The sequence below is a fragment of the Trachemys scripta genome, chromosome 1 (assembly GCF_013100865.1).
Source record: "Trachemys scripta elegans isolate TJP31775 chromosome 1, CAS_Tse_1.0, whole genome shotgun sequence".
NCBI lineage: Eukaryota > Metazoa > Chordata > Testudines > Emydidae > Trachemys > Trachemys scripta.
Genome location: NC_048298.1, coordinates 80,520,881 through 80,535,778, shown reverse-complemented (window position 1 = coordinate 80,535,778; position 14,898 = coordinate 80,520,881). Strand labels below are relative to the sequence as shown.

Below are 14,898 nucleotides of genomic sequence, written 5' to 3'. Positions count from 1 at the left end.
ATTTCTGAGGAACCATCAACCACACCGTCCCCTTTGGCAGTTGTCTAGCACTCTTTCTACCAGCTTGGAGTGCATTATGGGGTCCTTGTATTCCCCTATCTCGATGACTGGCTTCTAGCAGCACGATCCAGAGATGAAGCTCGAGTCTCAACCTCCATGTTCCTGAGACTCCTTTCCTTCCTTGGAGTCAGCGTAATGTTGAAAAATCAACTTTGGTTCCCACACAGTCCCTAGACTTCATAGGGGCCTCCATCAGCTCAATCACAGCACGAACTTACCTACCAACGGTCAGATTCCGACTGTCCAAGAAGTCAACAGTCTGTCGGTCCCAGCCAGGGCTTGCCTATCCCTCCTTGGCCACATGGCATCATGCACATATGTCATTGTCTTCACTCACTTTCACCTTCACAGCCTCCAGACGTGGCTCCAAAAGAGTTTACTCACACATGTGACATACCATAGATCTTATGCTGACATTTCCCCCTGAGGTACTCTCGTCCCTCCAGTGGTGGATGAACCCATGACAGGTCTGTGTGAGGATCCCCTTTTTCCCATCCTCCCTGGACAGGACAATCATCAGCGATGCATCCCTCATAGGGTGGGGAGCACACGAGAGATCACATGACACAAGGGACATGGACTCCTTGAGAATCCAGGATGCTCATCAACGGTCTGAAACTCTGGGCTGTAAGGAAGGCATGCTAAACATTTCTTCCATCCATCTGCTCTGATCATGTTCTCATCATGTTGGACAACACTACCACTGTTTATTACATCAACAAACAAGGGGACAGGAAGTCAACCGCTCTGTGTGCGGAGGTAGTCAATCTATGGAATTGGTGCATCGCACACAAGATCCTGCTATCTGCAGCCGATCTTCTGGGGACTCAGAATGTGATTGCAGACTCTCTCAGCAGCAGATTTGTGTCTGATCGTGAGAGGAAACTCCACAACACTTGGTTAGTAAGCAACATCTTGGTTCCTACCAAGCCAAATAGAACCGCTTCACCTCCTGGGCCCAACAGAAAGAGCTTTCCCCAGAGGAAGTGGAGATTCCTCTTCTTTTGGATTACCTCCCATTCTTAAAAACACTGGGGCTCACCCTCAAAGCCCACTTAGCAGCAATTAGCGCCTTCCACCCCACTCCCCTCCATGGAAAGGCACTGTGTATTTACACACTCGTTGACTGCTAGATTTTGGAAAGATCTCATCAGAACTTTCCAACACGCACAACCTATTACTCCTCAGTGGGACCTCAACCTCGTTCTATCAACACTAATGAAACAACTCTTTGAGCCACTGGGTCTGCTTTATGTCCCTCTTTTCAATCCCAAGTTTCTACCAAAGGTTGTATCTCAGTTTCATCTGAATTAACCCATCCACTTACCTGCTTTCTTTCCGAAGCCTCATGCCTCAGAAGAGGAACAATGACTTTGCTCCCTTGACCTCCAACAGGCTTTGACCTTCTAACTGCAGAGGTCAAGACTGATCAGGAAGTCTCCTAGATTGTTTATCAGAGTAGTGGAGAGAGTTAAGGGGCATGCAGTCTCTACACAGAGAATCTCCAGTGAATTGTGGGTGCATTACACTATGTTATGACTTGTCAGGACTGCCTCCACCCATGGTGGTGAGGGCCCATTTCACGAGAGCCCCGGGTTCAACCACTGCCACTCTCCATGAAGTCCTGCTTGGAGACACATGTAGAGCGGCCACATGGAGTTCAGTACATACCTTCGCTACACATTACACCTTGGTGCAGAACTCTGTGAGGGATGCCTCATTTGGTGCAGCTGTCCTCCACTCAACCATTCCATCATAATCCTTGCACCCTCCTCCAAATTAGGTACTGTTTGTTAATCACTCTTAGTGGAATACAATAGGGACAAAAGGGAATACAATACATAACTCAAAGAAGAAGAGGCGGTTACTTACCTGTAGTTGGAGATTCTTTGTGTGGTCCTCATCTGGATTCCACTTCCTGCCCTCCTTCCCCTCTGCTGCGGATCTCTTGGATTTGCGGTGGAGATGGAACTGGAGACTTGGTCGGTACACTCCACCCTTTATCACCTCAGATGAAGCCATAAGGTGAGGCAAGGGCGCATGCGTGGAACAACGGACACTACTACTTTAAAATTCTCTGGCTTAGGACACATGGTGTTCATCCGTAAACCCTCAGTAGCATACAGATAGGGACCACACATCTTGAAGAACCTCCAGTTACAAGTAAGTAACCTCCTCTTTCACCAATATAGTTATTGTTCAGGTATTTAGTGCACTAGATGAGGTATACCACACATTGTGATAGGCATATATAGGACCCATGGGTCTTGTAAGGAGTGTTGTGGGGAGTATTGATCATCATAGCAATGTAGCTATGTATGAAGATTGTGCATCTGTTGCTCTAGCAGGGTCCGGTGCCGCTTTGAATGTGTTTGTCCTTGTCTATTGGGAGCTTGCTTCTGCTGATGAGCTTGGTGACATTTGGGAATTGTTTCAAGGCCAGAAGAGGGGGTTCAAGAAAGATTTATTTCAGGATATGGACCCCATTGAGTTACTGTTTTTAATGAAAGTCTGTATGGGTTTCAGGGGACAACTAGGGGTGTGTGGGCAGAAGGAGTCCCTCTACCAGATATTGAAGCAGATTCTCTTGGGGCATATCCCTAATATCCTGCGACCAACATGGCTGCAACAGCACTGCAAACAAACCAAAAGGCAAGTCTCAAGAAAGCTTTCTGCAGTTGTGCTGAAAAATTTGACCGTAGTGTAGATTATGAAAATTCAAATGCTGAGCAAGTTTAAAAAAATGTGTGCGAGAAACAAATGGGATTTATAAAGCTGAGAAATCCTAGGCACTGAGCAGTTCAACAGTGTAAAATACCAGTAATTTCGCCCAATGAAGCAAGGTCTTACACTCAACTTGATGTTTGCTGTGTTGCTGAAGCCACGTTGGTCCTAAGATATACCTTGTCACTCAGCTTGATGTTATTTCTCTGTTTGGATGCAACGCAGTAACTTTTGAATGTCGCATCCAATCATTTCGGAGAATATACTAGCCATCAATGGACAAAATCCTATTGATTTTGGTGACAATTGAGGAACTGGATGGGGGACATGTAGAGCCCCTTGCATCTTGTTAGCGACCCAGCAGCTTTACCACCTCTGTAATTGTCCAGAGATCAAAGAACCGGTTGATGGCAGCCATTAACACCTTCCAGCATAACAATCTCAGCTCTGCCCATCCTCTCAATACAGTTTAACATGTTGACACCCTTAATGACTTGTCTCCCAGACAGAATTTTTTTTTATAATAATGGTGGGGGTAGGGGTGTCAAAGAGGGGCACCCAGACACCCTGGCTGGAGGGAGGGGGGACAATTGGCAGGGCAATGGGGGACCCTAGCATAGGGGTGGTTGCAAGGACTTCCAGAAATGGTGGGAGATGGGAGGATGGAACACCACAGGGAGCTTGTGCGGGGAATTGAAGGGATGCAAGGAGCCCCTAGTGTGTGCAAAGAGCTTGGCCTCGCGAAACTAGTAAGTGTGCATGTCCCCCATCCTCACCCTTCCATAGTTAAGAATAATTTAAAGCAGCCGGTCTTTCCATAATTATTGTTGCTTTTTGGAGTACTGTTCCCATAAAAATACATGTCAACTACTAGTAAAAGTTCATTTTTGAAAAAATTGTTTCAAAATTAACATGTGCAACCTCTAATTTCTTCATTTTAATTAATCTGTTACTGAAAGCAACTTAGTTTTCATGGGTTCTGTTTGCAATTCCATGTCTTCATTTGTTAGTGTGAAAGCTGAATTTTTTCCTTTACAAAGTCAGGTTCTGTCAGTGTGAAAGGATTAAAGCTATCCTTTTTTCCCCCCTAGGTTGAGGCCTGTCAGGGAGATTTAAGCACACTGGCAAATGTGGTAACATCATTAGCAAATCTCAGTAAGTCCAAAGACATGTCTCAAAGTAGTGCTGAGCTGTCTATGATTGAAAGTTTAAGCAACGGAGATACATCATTGTCTGAACTTCATCAAGAAGAGCAAGCAAGTAGTGATGTTACCAGGTAAGGCACGCTACAATATTTACATTTTTAAATATAATTCTTTTTGGTAATCTCACTCAAAACTTACACAATCAAACAATGCAGACAGTTCTTCAGTAAAAATCATTACAGTACCATACTGAACTTGTGATGAAGAATAACCATACAGAAGATGCTAAATTGAGTTCTGAGTAAAATTTTGCAGTGAAGTTCCATTTAGAAATAAATATGAGTAAATTATATTTGTGTTTGGAAAGAATTTAAATGTAACCTTGGTGGCCGATTTATATTCCCATGATTGTCATAAGTAGTAGGCCTTGGCCCACATAGTATATACTATATACTCTTCTAGTACTTTGTTCCACATAGGAGAATGTATTGTTCATAAGTCCCATCTACACAGGCAACTGAACATTGACAACTCCAGTTCAGTCACCTGGAATGCTCATAAAATACTTTCTGTCCATAGAGAAGTGCTTCATAGATCTTTTCAGTATTATTACAATGGCATTCACTCAGAGTACGTCTTTCAAATCCTTTGCCTGCATTGGTTTTAATTTGAACCTTTTCAGTACTAGGATAAGTGGGTAGTACAGCAGTGCTGGTCCAATTAATCCTTGCACCACAATCTTGCCCACCGTTTCAGCTCAAGCATTTACACAACAGCAGCCAAGGTAGTATACATTCACTACATACTATCCATCCTGTACACTCCAAGCCAAAAATTACTGTATTACACCAATGTAAATTTTGGAGTAAATCCACTGGGATAAACTAGTCTTGCTCCAATTAATACAGCTGAGGATCTGGTCCCTAGGCTTTAGTTTGCTTTACTCTGTATTTACTGTTATTGCAAGCAGAATTTATGTACACCTACCTCTTTCAGTATCTTATCTAATTCCCATTGAAGTCAGTGTGTCTCTTTCCATTGACATCAATAGGAACCTCGTAGGGCCCTCAATCTATATACCATATGAGACAGGACTTTGGAGAATATAATAGTTTATGATGATGTACTTCAAGACTGTAATGTACAAATGCACAAGGGGACAGAAGTAAGATAGCACAGGCAACCTTGACATTTCCTTATACTTTTCAGTGCCTAACTTTGCACCCTTTAATGTTCTTGTACCTATTTTTTTAAAATTGCAATCTATATAGTGTATATTAATGAGCAAGATGGGAGAGCTTTGCCCTTACTTAATACATCATTCCCTCTCATAAGTCATCAAAAGGGAGTTTTCCTTCAGATAATGCATATTAGAGGAAAAATTGTTTCAAATGTAAAATTGAAACTTTGATCGAAGGCCATGTCTACACTAGAAAGCTTTATTGCTGGCATACAGCTGCCAACGTGGCAATTTCAATAGAGCACTTGCACACTTGACTGCCTTTAACGGTGCAGTGCATCCTCATGGTGAGAGATTGTATCAGCAAAAGGTGCTTGCATTGCAGGTTGGCATCCAAGTGTGTCCCATGCTACCATCAGCACACTGCCTTCTGGGATATTTTGGAAGGACGTTGAGGGATACCAGCACTCCTCTAAAGGAACTGTGGGAGCTCGTGGCCAAGTTTCCACAATTCCTTCTGTTGCATCTCATAGTTTTCTTGTTTCGTGCCATTTTAAAAATACTCTCAGTTCCTCATGCTGGTTTTCATTTCAGTCTTTCTGTCATCTTGCTGGCAGAAGCACGGATGCTGAACAGATCAGTAGAGTTTTCATGTCTATTTTAGAGACGGGTGCCTGATTCTTCTGTATTCTTCAACAACTACCACAGCAGCTGGGTGTGCAGCTATAAAAATGAGAAAACTGAGGGGAGGGATGATGCAGACAGTGAATGAAAATGTGTATTCTGAAGGCATTTACTAACCAGCTGCACATGGTGAAGTGATGCTTCTGGGCCCATGAAATGAACACCGAGTGGTGGGATTGGATTGTCATGCAAATCTGGGACAATCAGCAGTAGCTGCAGAGCTTTTGGATGCAGAAGGCTGCATTCCTGGAGTTGTGTGTCAAGCTCATCCCAGCTTTGCAGCAAAGAGACACCAAATGAGAGCTGCTTTAACAGTGGAAAAACGGGGGCTGTCACACAATGGAAGCTTGCAACCCCAGATTGCTATCAGCTGGGGGGCTACCTGTTTACTGCTGGAAAGTCTATGGTGGGGGCTGTCATCTTCCAGGTTTAGAAGGCCAGTAAGCATGTTCTGCTGCACAGGATTATGACTATGGGCAATGTACTGAAAATAATAGCTGGATTCAGTGCAATGGGCTTCTCAAACTGGTGAGGCAGTAATAGACAGGACACACATCCTGATTCTGGGCACCCCACCCTTACTTCTGAGTACATAAACGGAAAGGGATATTTTTCCCTGGTTATGGAAGCACTAGTGGTTCACTGCGGATGTTTTCCTGACATTAACATAGGATGGTTAGGGAAGCTGCATAATCCTCACATTTTTAGGAATAGAGTCTATGTGCAGAGACACTTTTTCCTGGACTAGCACATTCACGTTGGTGGGGTTGCAATGTCAACTGTGACTCTCAGAGACCCATCCTCCTCTTTGCTTCCCTGGCTCATGAAAACATACACCGGGAACCTGGACAGCAGCAAGGAAAGATTTAACTGTCATCTGAGCTGGTGCAGGATGACTGTTGAGTGTGCATTTGGTAGATTGACAGGATGCTGGAGATGCCTTATGACTAGGTTGTATGTTGTGTTTTTCATAGTATTTGTGAAGCAAAGAGAAACATTACCGGCAGGGTGGAGGGGGGAAGGTGGAAAGACTGCTGATATTGAACAGCTAGACAATTACAAGAGCCCATCAAGGTTTTGTATGGCTAAGGGAGGTCTTAAAAGCGTATTTTAACTGTGCACCCCATAGTCCCAGTATGGTTGTTTGTGTTATTTTGTCACTTCATGATTAAAGTGTACTTGGGTTGTATATTCATTTTAAATGAATTCTGAATGCATTTTATGAATCCAGTGATGGAGGTCACAAAGCTGCTTTGCAAGACAACATAAATCTTGATTTTTGCAAAACAAAATTTTGAACAGTAATAAACAACAAAAATGGTTCTAAGAACATTTAAAACCATTTTAAAAGAAAGTGCAAGGTGCTGACCGTTCTTGTATGAATCACAGGCCAGTGTACATATAGTTATAGAAATACTCCTTATTTTCCACTGGGGTTGAGAGCAAGGGATTACTGTGACATACTATGCTGATGCCTTGGTGAGGGAGTATTTATGGGCCAAGCTGTGGAAACAGAATTGTCCATGTAGTGCAGTGGCTGGTGGGGTGTATAACGCTTTATAGCATCTTCCTTTGCTGTCTCAGGAGCTGCATAATGTCCTGGTGGAGTTACCTATGCAGCTCCTCATACTTGTGCCTTTCCTCCAGCATGTACTCCCTCCACTTTCTTGTCTTGTGGGCCACAGACTCTGAGCTCCTGAGGAGATCTGAGCATGTTCTCCCCTGTCCTCCTGATCAAGGTCAGTCTTTTAGCAGATGTAAAGGGGGCCACTCTCAATGATGACCCCAACTGAAGCTGCTGATAAACAAGACACTCAGACATTGTTAGAGTTAAAGGGTTAGCAGGTAGGAAATAAGTAAGAAAATTGCTTAAAATGTTGCCATAACGATATTCATGAAAGTATGAAATGGGTCAGACTTGCTTTAGGACAGTTTAGCAGCATGGTGAGTATATTGGGGGCACTTTTCAAATCTGTACCCATGACGGGTTGGGGGATGGTCTGCCCTATGTCTTGGGTAATACATGTAGGGATAGTGCAGTAAATATTGCTAAACTTATTACAGGCAGTGGTGATTCTGGCTGATGTATCATTCATGAGAGTACCAAAGGCCCCGAGGAGGCAACTGGTCAAGGTCCATATGCTGCCATCCTCTTCACACCAACACTGCTGCAGGAGCTTGTTATGGGGTGGCATGGAAAAGTTTCCTATCATGGTGGAAGAAACAAAGCATCCCTCCTGAGAAATGTTCAAGCAAAATTTAAATCCTACAGTACCTGAAAACTACTTTGAGATTGTGCCAAATGATAAGAGATTTGTTCCAAGATCAACCAAAAACTCCAAAAGAGGAGAGAGTAGTCACTGCTGCCTAGCTTCTGCAAAGTCAATTCAAAGCCACACCCCCTAAGCCAGCAATAAACCATCTCTCCCTCTTTCTACCCCTGAATTCAAGCACCACATGCAAATAATTGGTTTTTGATTTGAATTCTAAGATTGGAATACCACAGCACTGCATTTTTCATGTTGATATTACTTGTTAACCATCCAATTTTAGTCAGAAGAAATCATATAGTCTGAATAATATTTACTGGATTGCTTCTAAGGATTATTTTAAAATTTCTGTGTATTTGAATTGAATGATCAAGTGTTGATTTCACTACATTTTTTTCCCTGCTTGTAGTGCATCGATTTATATTACTAAAAATCTGTCCACCCTGGCAAAAGGATACATGTGGGAAAGTTTTTTTGTTGCTTATTTTATAGTGTTCTCTCTTATTTTTTTGCCTATGACTGCCAGTACATGTTGTTCAAATAAACTGTTTACTTCAAAAGGCTTCCTTTGTTTCTTGCCCACATATGTTCAGCCACCAGTTTTAGAGGTGGGGATGAGGGATGGGAGTTCCAAGACCCATTCGTAAAGTTTTTTTTAAAGTGCAGTACACCTACCTGAGCTCTTTTCCCCTTTCTCAGTGGGTTCCTCCTCTGGGTGAGTCAGGGTTAGGTTTAGCAAGCTCTTGAAGAGCTCCTTGTTCTATTCAGGGATTGCATCTTCCACATCCCCCTCCACTGTGAACTTTTCATCGCTGTGTATCGCTGGGGTTCTTTCTTGGTCTTATGAGATGTCCACTGTCACTTGAAGGGTTGTCTGCCCAGTATAGCATCCAGTGCCACATATTGCAGCAGCTGTGGGAGGGAGCTCCAGATTTTCTGTTGGCCTCCTTTACTTATTGGGAGTAGGACTGCTGCAGTTCCTTCTCCTTTGCCCACCATTGCTGCTTTTCCCTGTAATATCCCAGGTTTTGCATCCCTTCTGCAATGTCTGAATAATCTTTATTCCTGCAGCAGTTCCACAGCTGGGTTTGCAGTGCTTTTTCTTTCCATAGGTTGAGGAAGTCCAAGACTTCTTTCTGAGAACAGGCTGCAGTGCAAGCTTGTCTGATTCCCTGCCCCCACGCTCCCATTAGCTGCAGCTTTACCTGATGCCTTACCTGTGTGTGAAGGCAGAAAAGGTGGGCCAGTAGGAAGAGAAGCATTTCCAAAACACGCTGAAGATTTTAAAAGGGGGTGGACTTTGATCACTGTGACCTTCAAGCAGCAGAGTTCACAATTGGGACCAGAACAGTGACTGTGGCAGGGAAAGGGTCATTGTGGGATTGTTTCTGGAGGACTGTTTGTACCGGTACAGGTAATGCAGTATCCACACGGGCGTTATATCCATAGAACTGTGCCAGTACAGGATTTATGTTGTTTTGTGGGATGTGATTTAACTTGACTGATAGAAAGCTGGGGTTTTATTGACAGGACTTAGAATTGAGCATGAATGCACCCAAACATGAGTTAACATAAGGCAAACTTTACTGGTAAAACTTAGTAGTGTAGATCAGGCCTAAATCTCACATAACTTCCTCCAAATATTACACAAACTTATTCTAAGAGACTCCTAAAAGTATTTGCTAAAGAAAGTGAGGTTGAGGCCTTTCAAGAAGGCAAACTGATTTTCTAGTCATTTGTTCTTTCTGTATCTTCTGTTTGGGTGTGGTACTCACAGACACAAAATATAATCTTTACTTTCCTGCAATAAATTTAAGCCACACTTTAAATTGCCTGTGTCTAATTTCCTTTATGTTACAATTTAGTGTCTCACTTTTGTTTCCTAGCTGGATAACTGCCTAATTGTCCATAATCATTCTTCCCTACTGCTTGATTAGATCTATATAGCCATCCATGAGTGAGGGAGATGGAAAGGAACTGAAATTACTCAGAATAAAGTAAATCCATACTATGCGTGAACTACTCAGAACACACCGTGTCTTATTTAATGAGTTATGATTTCATTTTTTTTTGTCCACACTAAAAATTTATTCTAGACATTCCTTTCTTTGGAACTTTATCTTGCAGTCTTTACTCATGCTAGTAAATGTTGGCGATAATGGGACTTCCTGCATGAACAAGGGCTACAGGACTGGGTTCTTAGGGCAGGGGTTCTCAAACGGGGATCATGACCCCTCAGGAGTTGCGAGGTTATTACGTGAGGGGGGTCGTGAGCTGTCAGCCTCCATCCAAACCCTGCTTCACCTCCAGCATTTATAATAGTGTCAAATATTTTAAGAAGTGTTTTTAATTTATAAGAAGGGTCACACTCAGAGGCTTGCTGTGTGAAAAGGGGTCACCAGTACAAAAGTTTGAGAACCACTGCCTTAAGGTATGTCTACACTGTGATTAGACACCCGCGGCTGACCTGTGCCAGCTGACTCAGGGTTCAGGGCTGTGTAATTGCAGTGTAGACATCCAGGCTCAGGCTGGAGCCTGGCCTTTAGCACCTTGTGAAGTAGGAGGGTCCCAGAGCTCAAGCCTGAACATCTACACCCGCAATTAAACAGCCCCACAGCTTGAGCATTGGGATCCTAGTCAGCTGGCACGGGCAGCCGCGGGTGTCTAACTGCTGTGTAGACATACCCTCAGGGAGCAAGCTTGTAAAACTTGGCTTATTGTTGCAAAAGGAGTTGCAGTGTAGGAGGGAAAAGGATTTCCTTGGAGATAAACATTTAATGTATGAGTATTGAAGCCTTATTTCCTTTTCTAAAGAAGGGATGATGGGTGCACACATTTCACCACTACGCAGCCCACACTGAAGTGGGCAGGAGGGTTGAGGCAGATCAGAGAGCCCTTGGGACTGCTTTGGCTTGCTCTCCCTGACACCATGTCTGGCAGCAGTAGCGTTATTTAGCCCCTTCATATACACAGATGTTTTGATCTGACTCTGTCTCTGCCTTAACTCTCCTCTTTGTTGCAGCTGCTCCCTCACCTGCTAAGTATTTTGGATGGAGAGGTGAAGGCTGATTATTGTTGTGTTAGCTGCAAGGAGCCCTGAAAAGGATCCCAATGGTGGTAGTCACTGGGCTACTGTTCCTGCCCCCCCCCCCCATGCTGCCAGGAGGAAGCCCCAGGGATCTGCTCCGTAGATGTTATAGCAGGAGGCAAAGCTTAAGATTCCCAAGGATTCTATGCCCACAACTTTCTTCCTCATCTTCTCCACCCCCCAATATTTGTTTTTAAAATAATGCTTGTAGCAGACAAAATAAGGTGTGGTGCTTTAGCAATTTTCAAATTATGACACTGGGGAGCAAAATGGAATATATTTGGAAGTACAAGCCTATACAGACTCTGTCTAGACTGAAGCCTACACTGAGCCAAGATTTTACATTTTCCTTGCTTTTGCTGTGTAATTTGACTGAACTCATAGATAACAATGTCTTCTGATAGGGCATTTGATACTCTTGCGAAAGCACTAAACCCAGGAGAGAGTGCAGCATGTCAGAGCTCTTCAGAGACTGTTGAAGCCAATGTACATCTGATTGGTGGAGAAACAAGCATGAATATCGTTGAAATAGAGGGTCCGCTTCTCAGCGATGCACATGTAGCTTTCAGGGTATTTTATATGTTTTTAATGTTTTTAACTTATAACCATTAAAACTAATTCCTTAGCCATTTTAAAAGTTCAAGAATTTGGTATGTACTGTATTTGTTTATTTGTTTGAATTTCTTAAGGAATAACCATGTGTGCTGAAATACTGTCATTCGTGTTCTGAGGAATGCACTGCTTTTGTTCAATGGTTAGCTACTTCTTGTTCAGGAAAATTAACATCCCTCCTGAGTGTTTTTGCAGCACAGTTTATTATATAAACAGCAGTGTTTGCTGCAATCTTCTCTGTAGCTTATTTCCCTCAAAATCAGTTTGTAATCCATGCTAGGGGATCTACAGCACTATGTAGTTACAAAAAAACAGAGATTCATAAGTATTACAGTGTGCCATACATATGAACTCTTGACATATGAGCCAAGCATGCAGGATTTAGAACTGAGGCTCTGGACCTCATTTGTGACAGGACTTCTCCTTTGCTTACCTATTTCACTGCTTTAGGATATTAATTGACTTTAACCATTGTGGTTCTCTTGCCAGTTTCCACAACCTTTTTTGGGAGAGGAGCCAAATACTTGGAATTTTTATTTCCACTTTATGAACCTATGGAATTTCCTCCATCTTTTTCCTCTTCAATTCATAGCTACCGCTTGAGCAAATAAAAAGATTGCATATATGAACATTTCAATACAGAGCATTGCAATGGACTTTGTCCTCTCCCACCAGCGCACTCTTTGGTCACGTTTGTAAATACAAATCTAATGCTAATCCTAGAACACGGTTTCTATGTTTTAAAATAGTTATCTTAGTGAAAACTATTTTAATTAATTTTATATATATGTAGTCAATTATTAATCTCTAGGAATAGAACTACTGCATTATAATTAAATATCCATTTTGGGTCAAATCCTGTTGCCCTTACTCATGCAATAAACCTGTTGACTTCAATGGAACTATGTGTGAGAGTCACTTGGGAAGCGTGGCCATTTATGTTTAATGTGAGCATCTTGTTTATATGAGCAGTGCTAGGATATCAGGCAGTTTATATATGCTGAATATCAGGTGTAGCATGTTAACATACTAGAATAGTATATTTATTTGTAAAATAGTCATTTTAAAAACTACAAACCAAAGAATTTTTGTAAATATTTCCCCCCCTAAAACTAATAATTTTGGCAATTCCACTAATTTTTCAGGCCATTTATTCTACTCCTCTGGGGCAAGCTATGGAAAGGTATGCTACCTCCCAATTTGTATTTTTTTTTTAATATCTATATCTATAAGTGTAAGCAATTACATTAAAATAATCCCGCTGACAGTGTTTCTTCTAAAGTATCAGTCTTCTCAAAAATGTCTCAAAAGATTGCAACGTAATTTACTTGGGATGTTCATACCTAAATTTTTCAAATATATGATCATCTTTATAAAGTGTGGAATTCAAATAAATTTGCCGTTTCTTCACTGCTCTGTAATTCTATACAAGTTTAACAATTGTGGCTAATATTGAACAAAGGCAGTCATGCAGTTTATTTCAAGGCTGTATCTCATTCATATTATTTTAAAAATACACTGCTTTCCTTTTTTCCTTTCAAGACATCATGTGAAAGACTAGTTTTTTCTAATTAAAATTTTTAACAAGAAGTAAGATCACTAATTTTACAATTCCTTTTTGCATCAGCTCACCATGCCTTCTCCGATGCCTGAATACCTGAATGTTCATTACATCTGTGAGTCAGCCTCCAGACTACTCTTTTTGTCCATGCACTGGGCACGCTCCATTCCTTCCTTCCAAGCTCTAGGGTGAGTGTTCAAACATTCTTTGATATAATCAGTGGACTAAATAGACCATTTGTCTTAAACATTCTTTGATATAATCAGTGGACTAAATAGACCATTTGTCTTGGAATATACTCTTATATCAAGGGAACATTGAAAAACATAATCCCAACTATACATACAAAATGATGGGGTCTAAATTAGCTGTTACCATGCAAGAAAGAGATCTTGGAGTCATCGTGGATAGGTCTCTGAAAACATCTACTCTATGTGCACCAGCAGTCAAAAAAGCTAACATTGTTAGGAACCATTAGGAAGGGGATAGATAATAAGATTGAAGCTATCATGCCACCGTATAAATCTGTGGTACACACATACGTAGAATACTATTTGCAGTTCCAGTTTTCCCATCTCAAAAAAGATATACTAGAATTGGAAAAAGTACAGAGAAGGGAAACAAAACTGATTTAGTAGTATGGAACAGTTTTCATATGAAGAGAAATTAAAAAGACTTATGTTAGAAAAGAAACAATGCGGGGTGGAGGGGCTATGATAGAGGTCTATAAAATTATGAATATTGTGGAGAAAGTGAATAAGGAAATGTTATTTACCCCTTCACATAACAGAAGAACCCAGGGTCACTGAATGAAATTAATAGGCAATAGGTTTAAAACAAACAAAAGGAAGGACTTCGCCATATAGAGGACAGAAAACCTGTGGAATTCATTGCCGGGGATGTTGTGAAGCCAGGATTCAAAAACAAATTAGCTAAGTTCATGGATGGTAGGTCCATCAATGGCTATTAGCAAAGATAGTCAAGATGCAACCTCATGCTCTGGGTGTCTATAAACCTCTGACTGCTAGAAGCTGGGACTGGACGACAAGAGATGGATCACTGGATAAATTGCCCTGTTCTGTCCATTCCCTCTGAAGCATCTGATACTGATCACCTTGTCAGAGGATAAGATACTGGGCTAGATGGACCATTGGTCTGACCCAGGATGGTCATTCTTACATTCTTGAATTAAGTTTGGATTATTGTAAACTTGTACTTATAAAAAATCACCTTTATATTGCTTTTTTTAAAGATATCCCCGACAATACATCTAAACAATTAAATGAATTTGTTAGAATTGTTGAGTACTCTTCATTAGAAACATTAAGTCTAAAGTAGGCCTGTTGATTAATCGCAGTTAACTCACGCAATTAACTCAAAAAAATTAACCACAATTAATTACAGTTTTAATCGCACTGTTAAACAATAGAATACCAATTGAAATTTTGGATTTTTTCTACATTTTCATATGTATTGTATTCTGTGTTGTAATTGAAATCAAAGTGTATATTTTTTATTACAAATATTTGCACTGTAAAATGATAAACAAAAGGAATTTTTCAGTTCACCTCATA

At 41.4% G+C, this 14,898-nt stretch overlaps 1 protein-coding gene across 6 annotated transcripts in view; it reads left to right on the top strand.

The window, feature by feature from the left end:
• The window catches only part of NR2C1 (nuclear receptor subfamily 2 group C member 1), a 96,632-nt gene that overhangs the window by 55,098 nt on the left and 26,636 nt on the right, over positions 1 to 14,898 (top strand). For all 6 annotated transcript variants that reach the window (XM_034772950.1, XM_034772935.1, XM_034772943.1 and 3 more), the window contains 3 exons: positions 3,876 to 4,060; positions 11,556 to 11,721; positions 13,391 to 13,512. In XM_034772950.1, the coding sequence (XP_034628841.1) occupies positions 3,876 to 4,060; positions 11,556 to 11,721; positions 13,391 to 13,512 (473 nt within the window). The remainder of the gene's footprint in view (positions 1 to 3,875; positions 4,061 to 11,555; positions 11,722 to 13,390; positions 13,513 to 14,898) is intronic.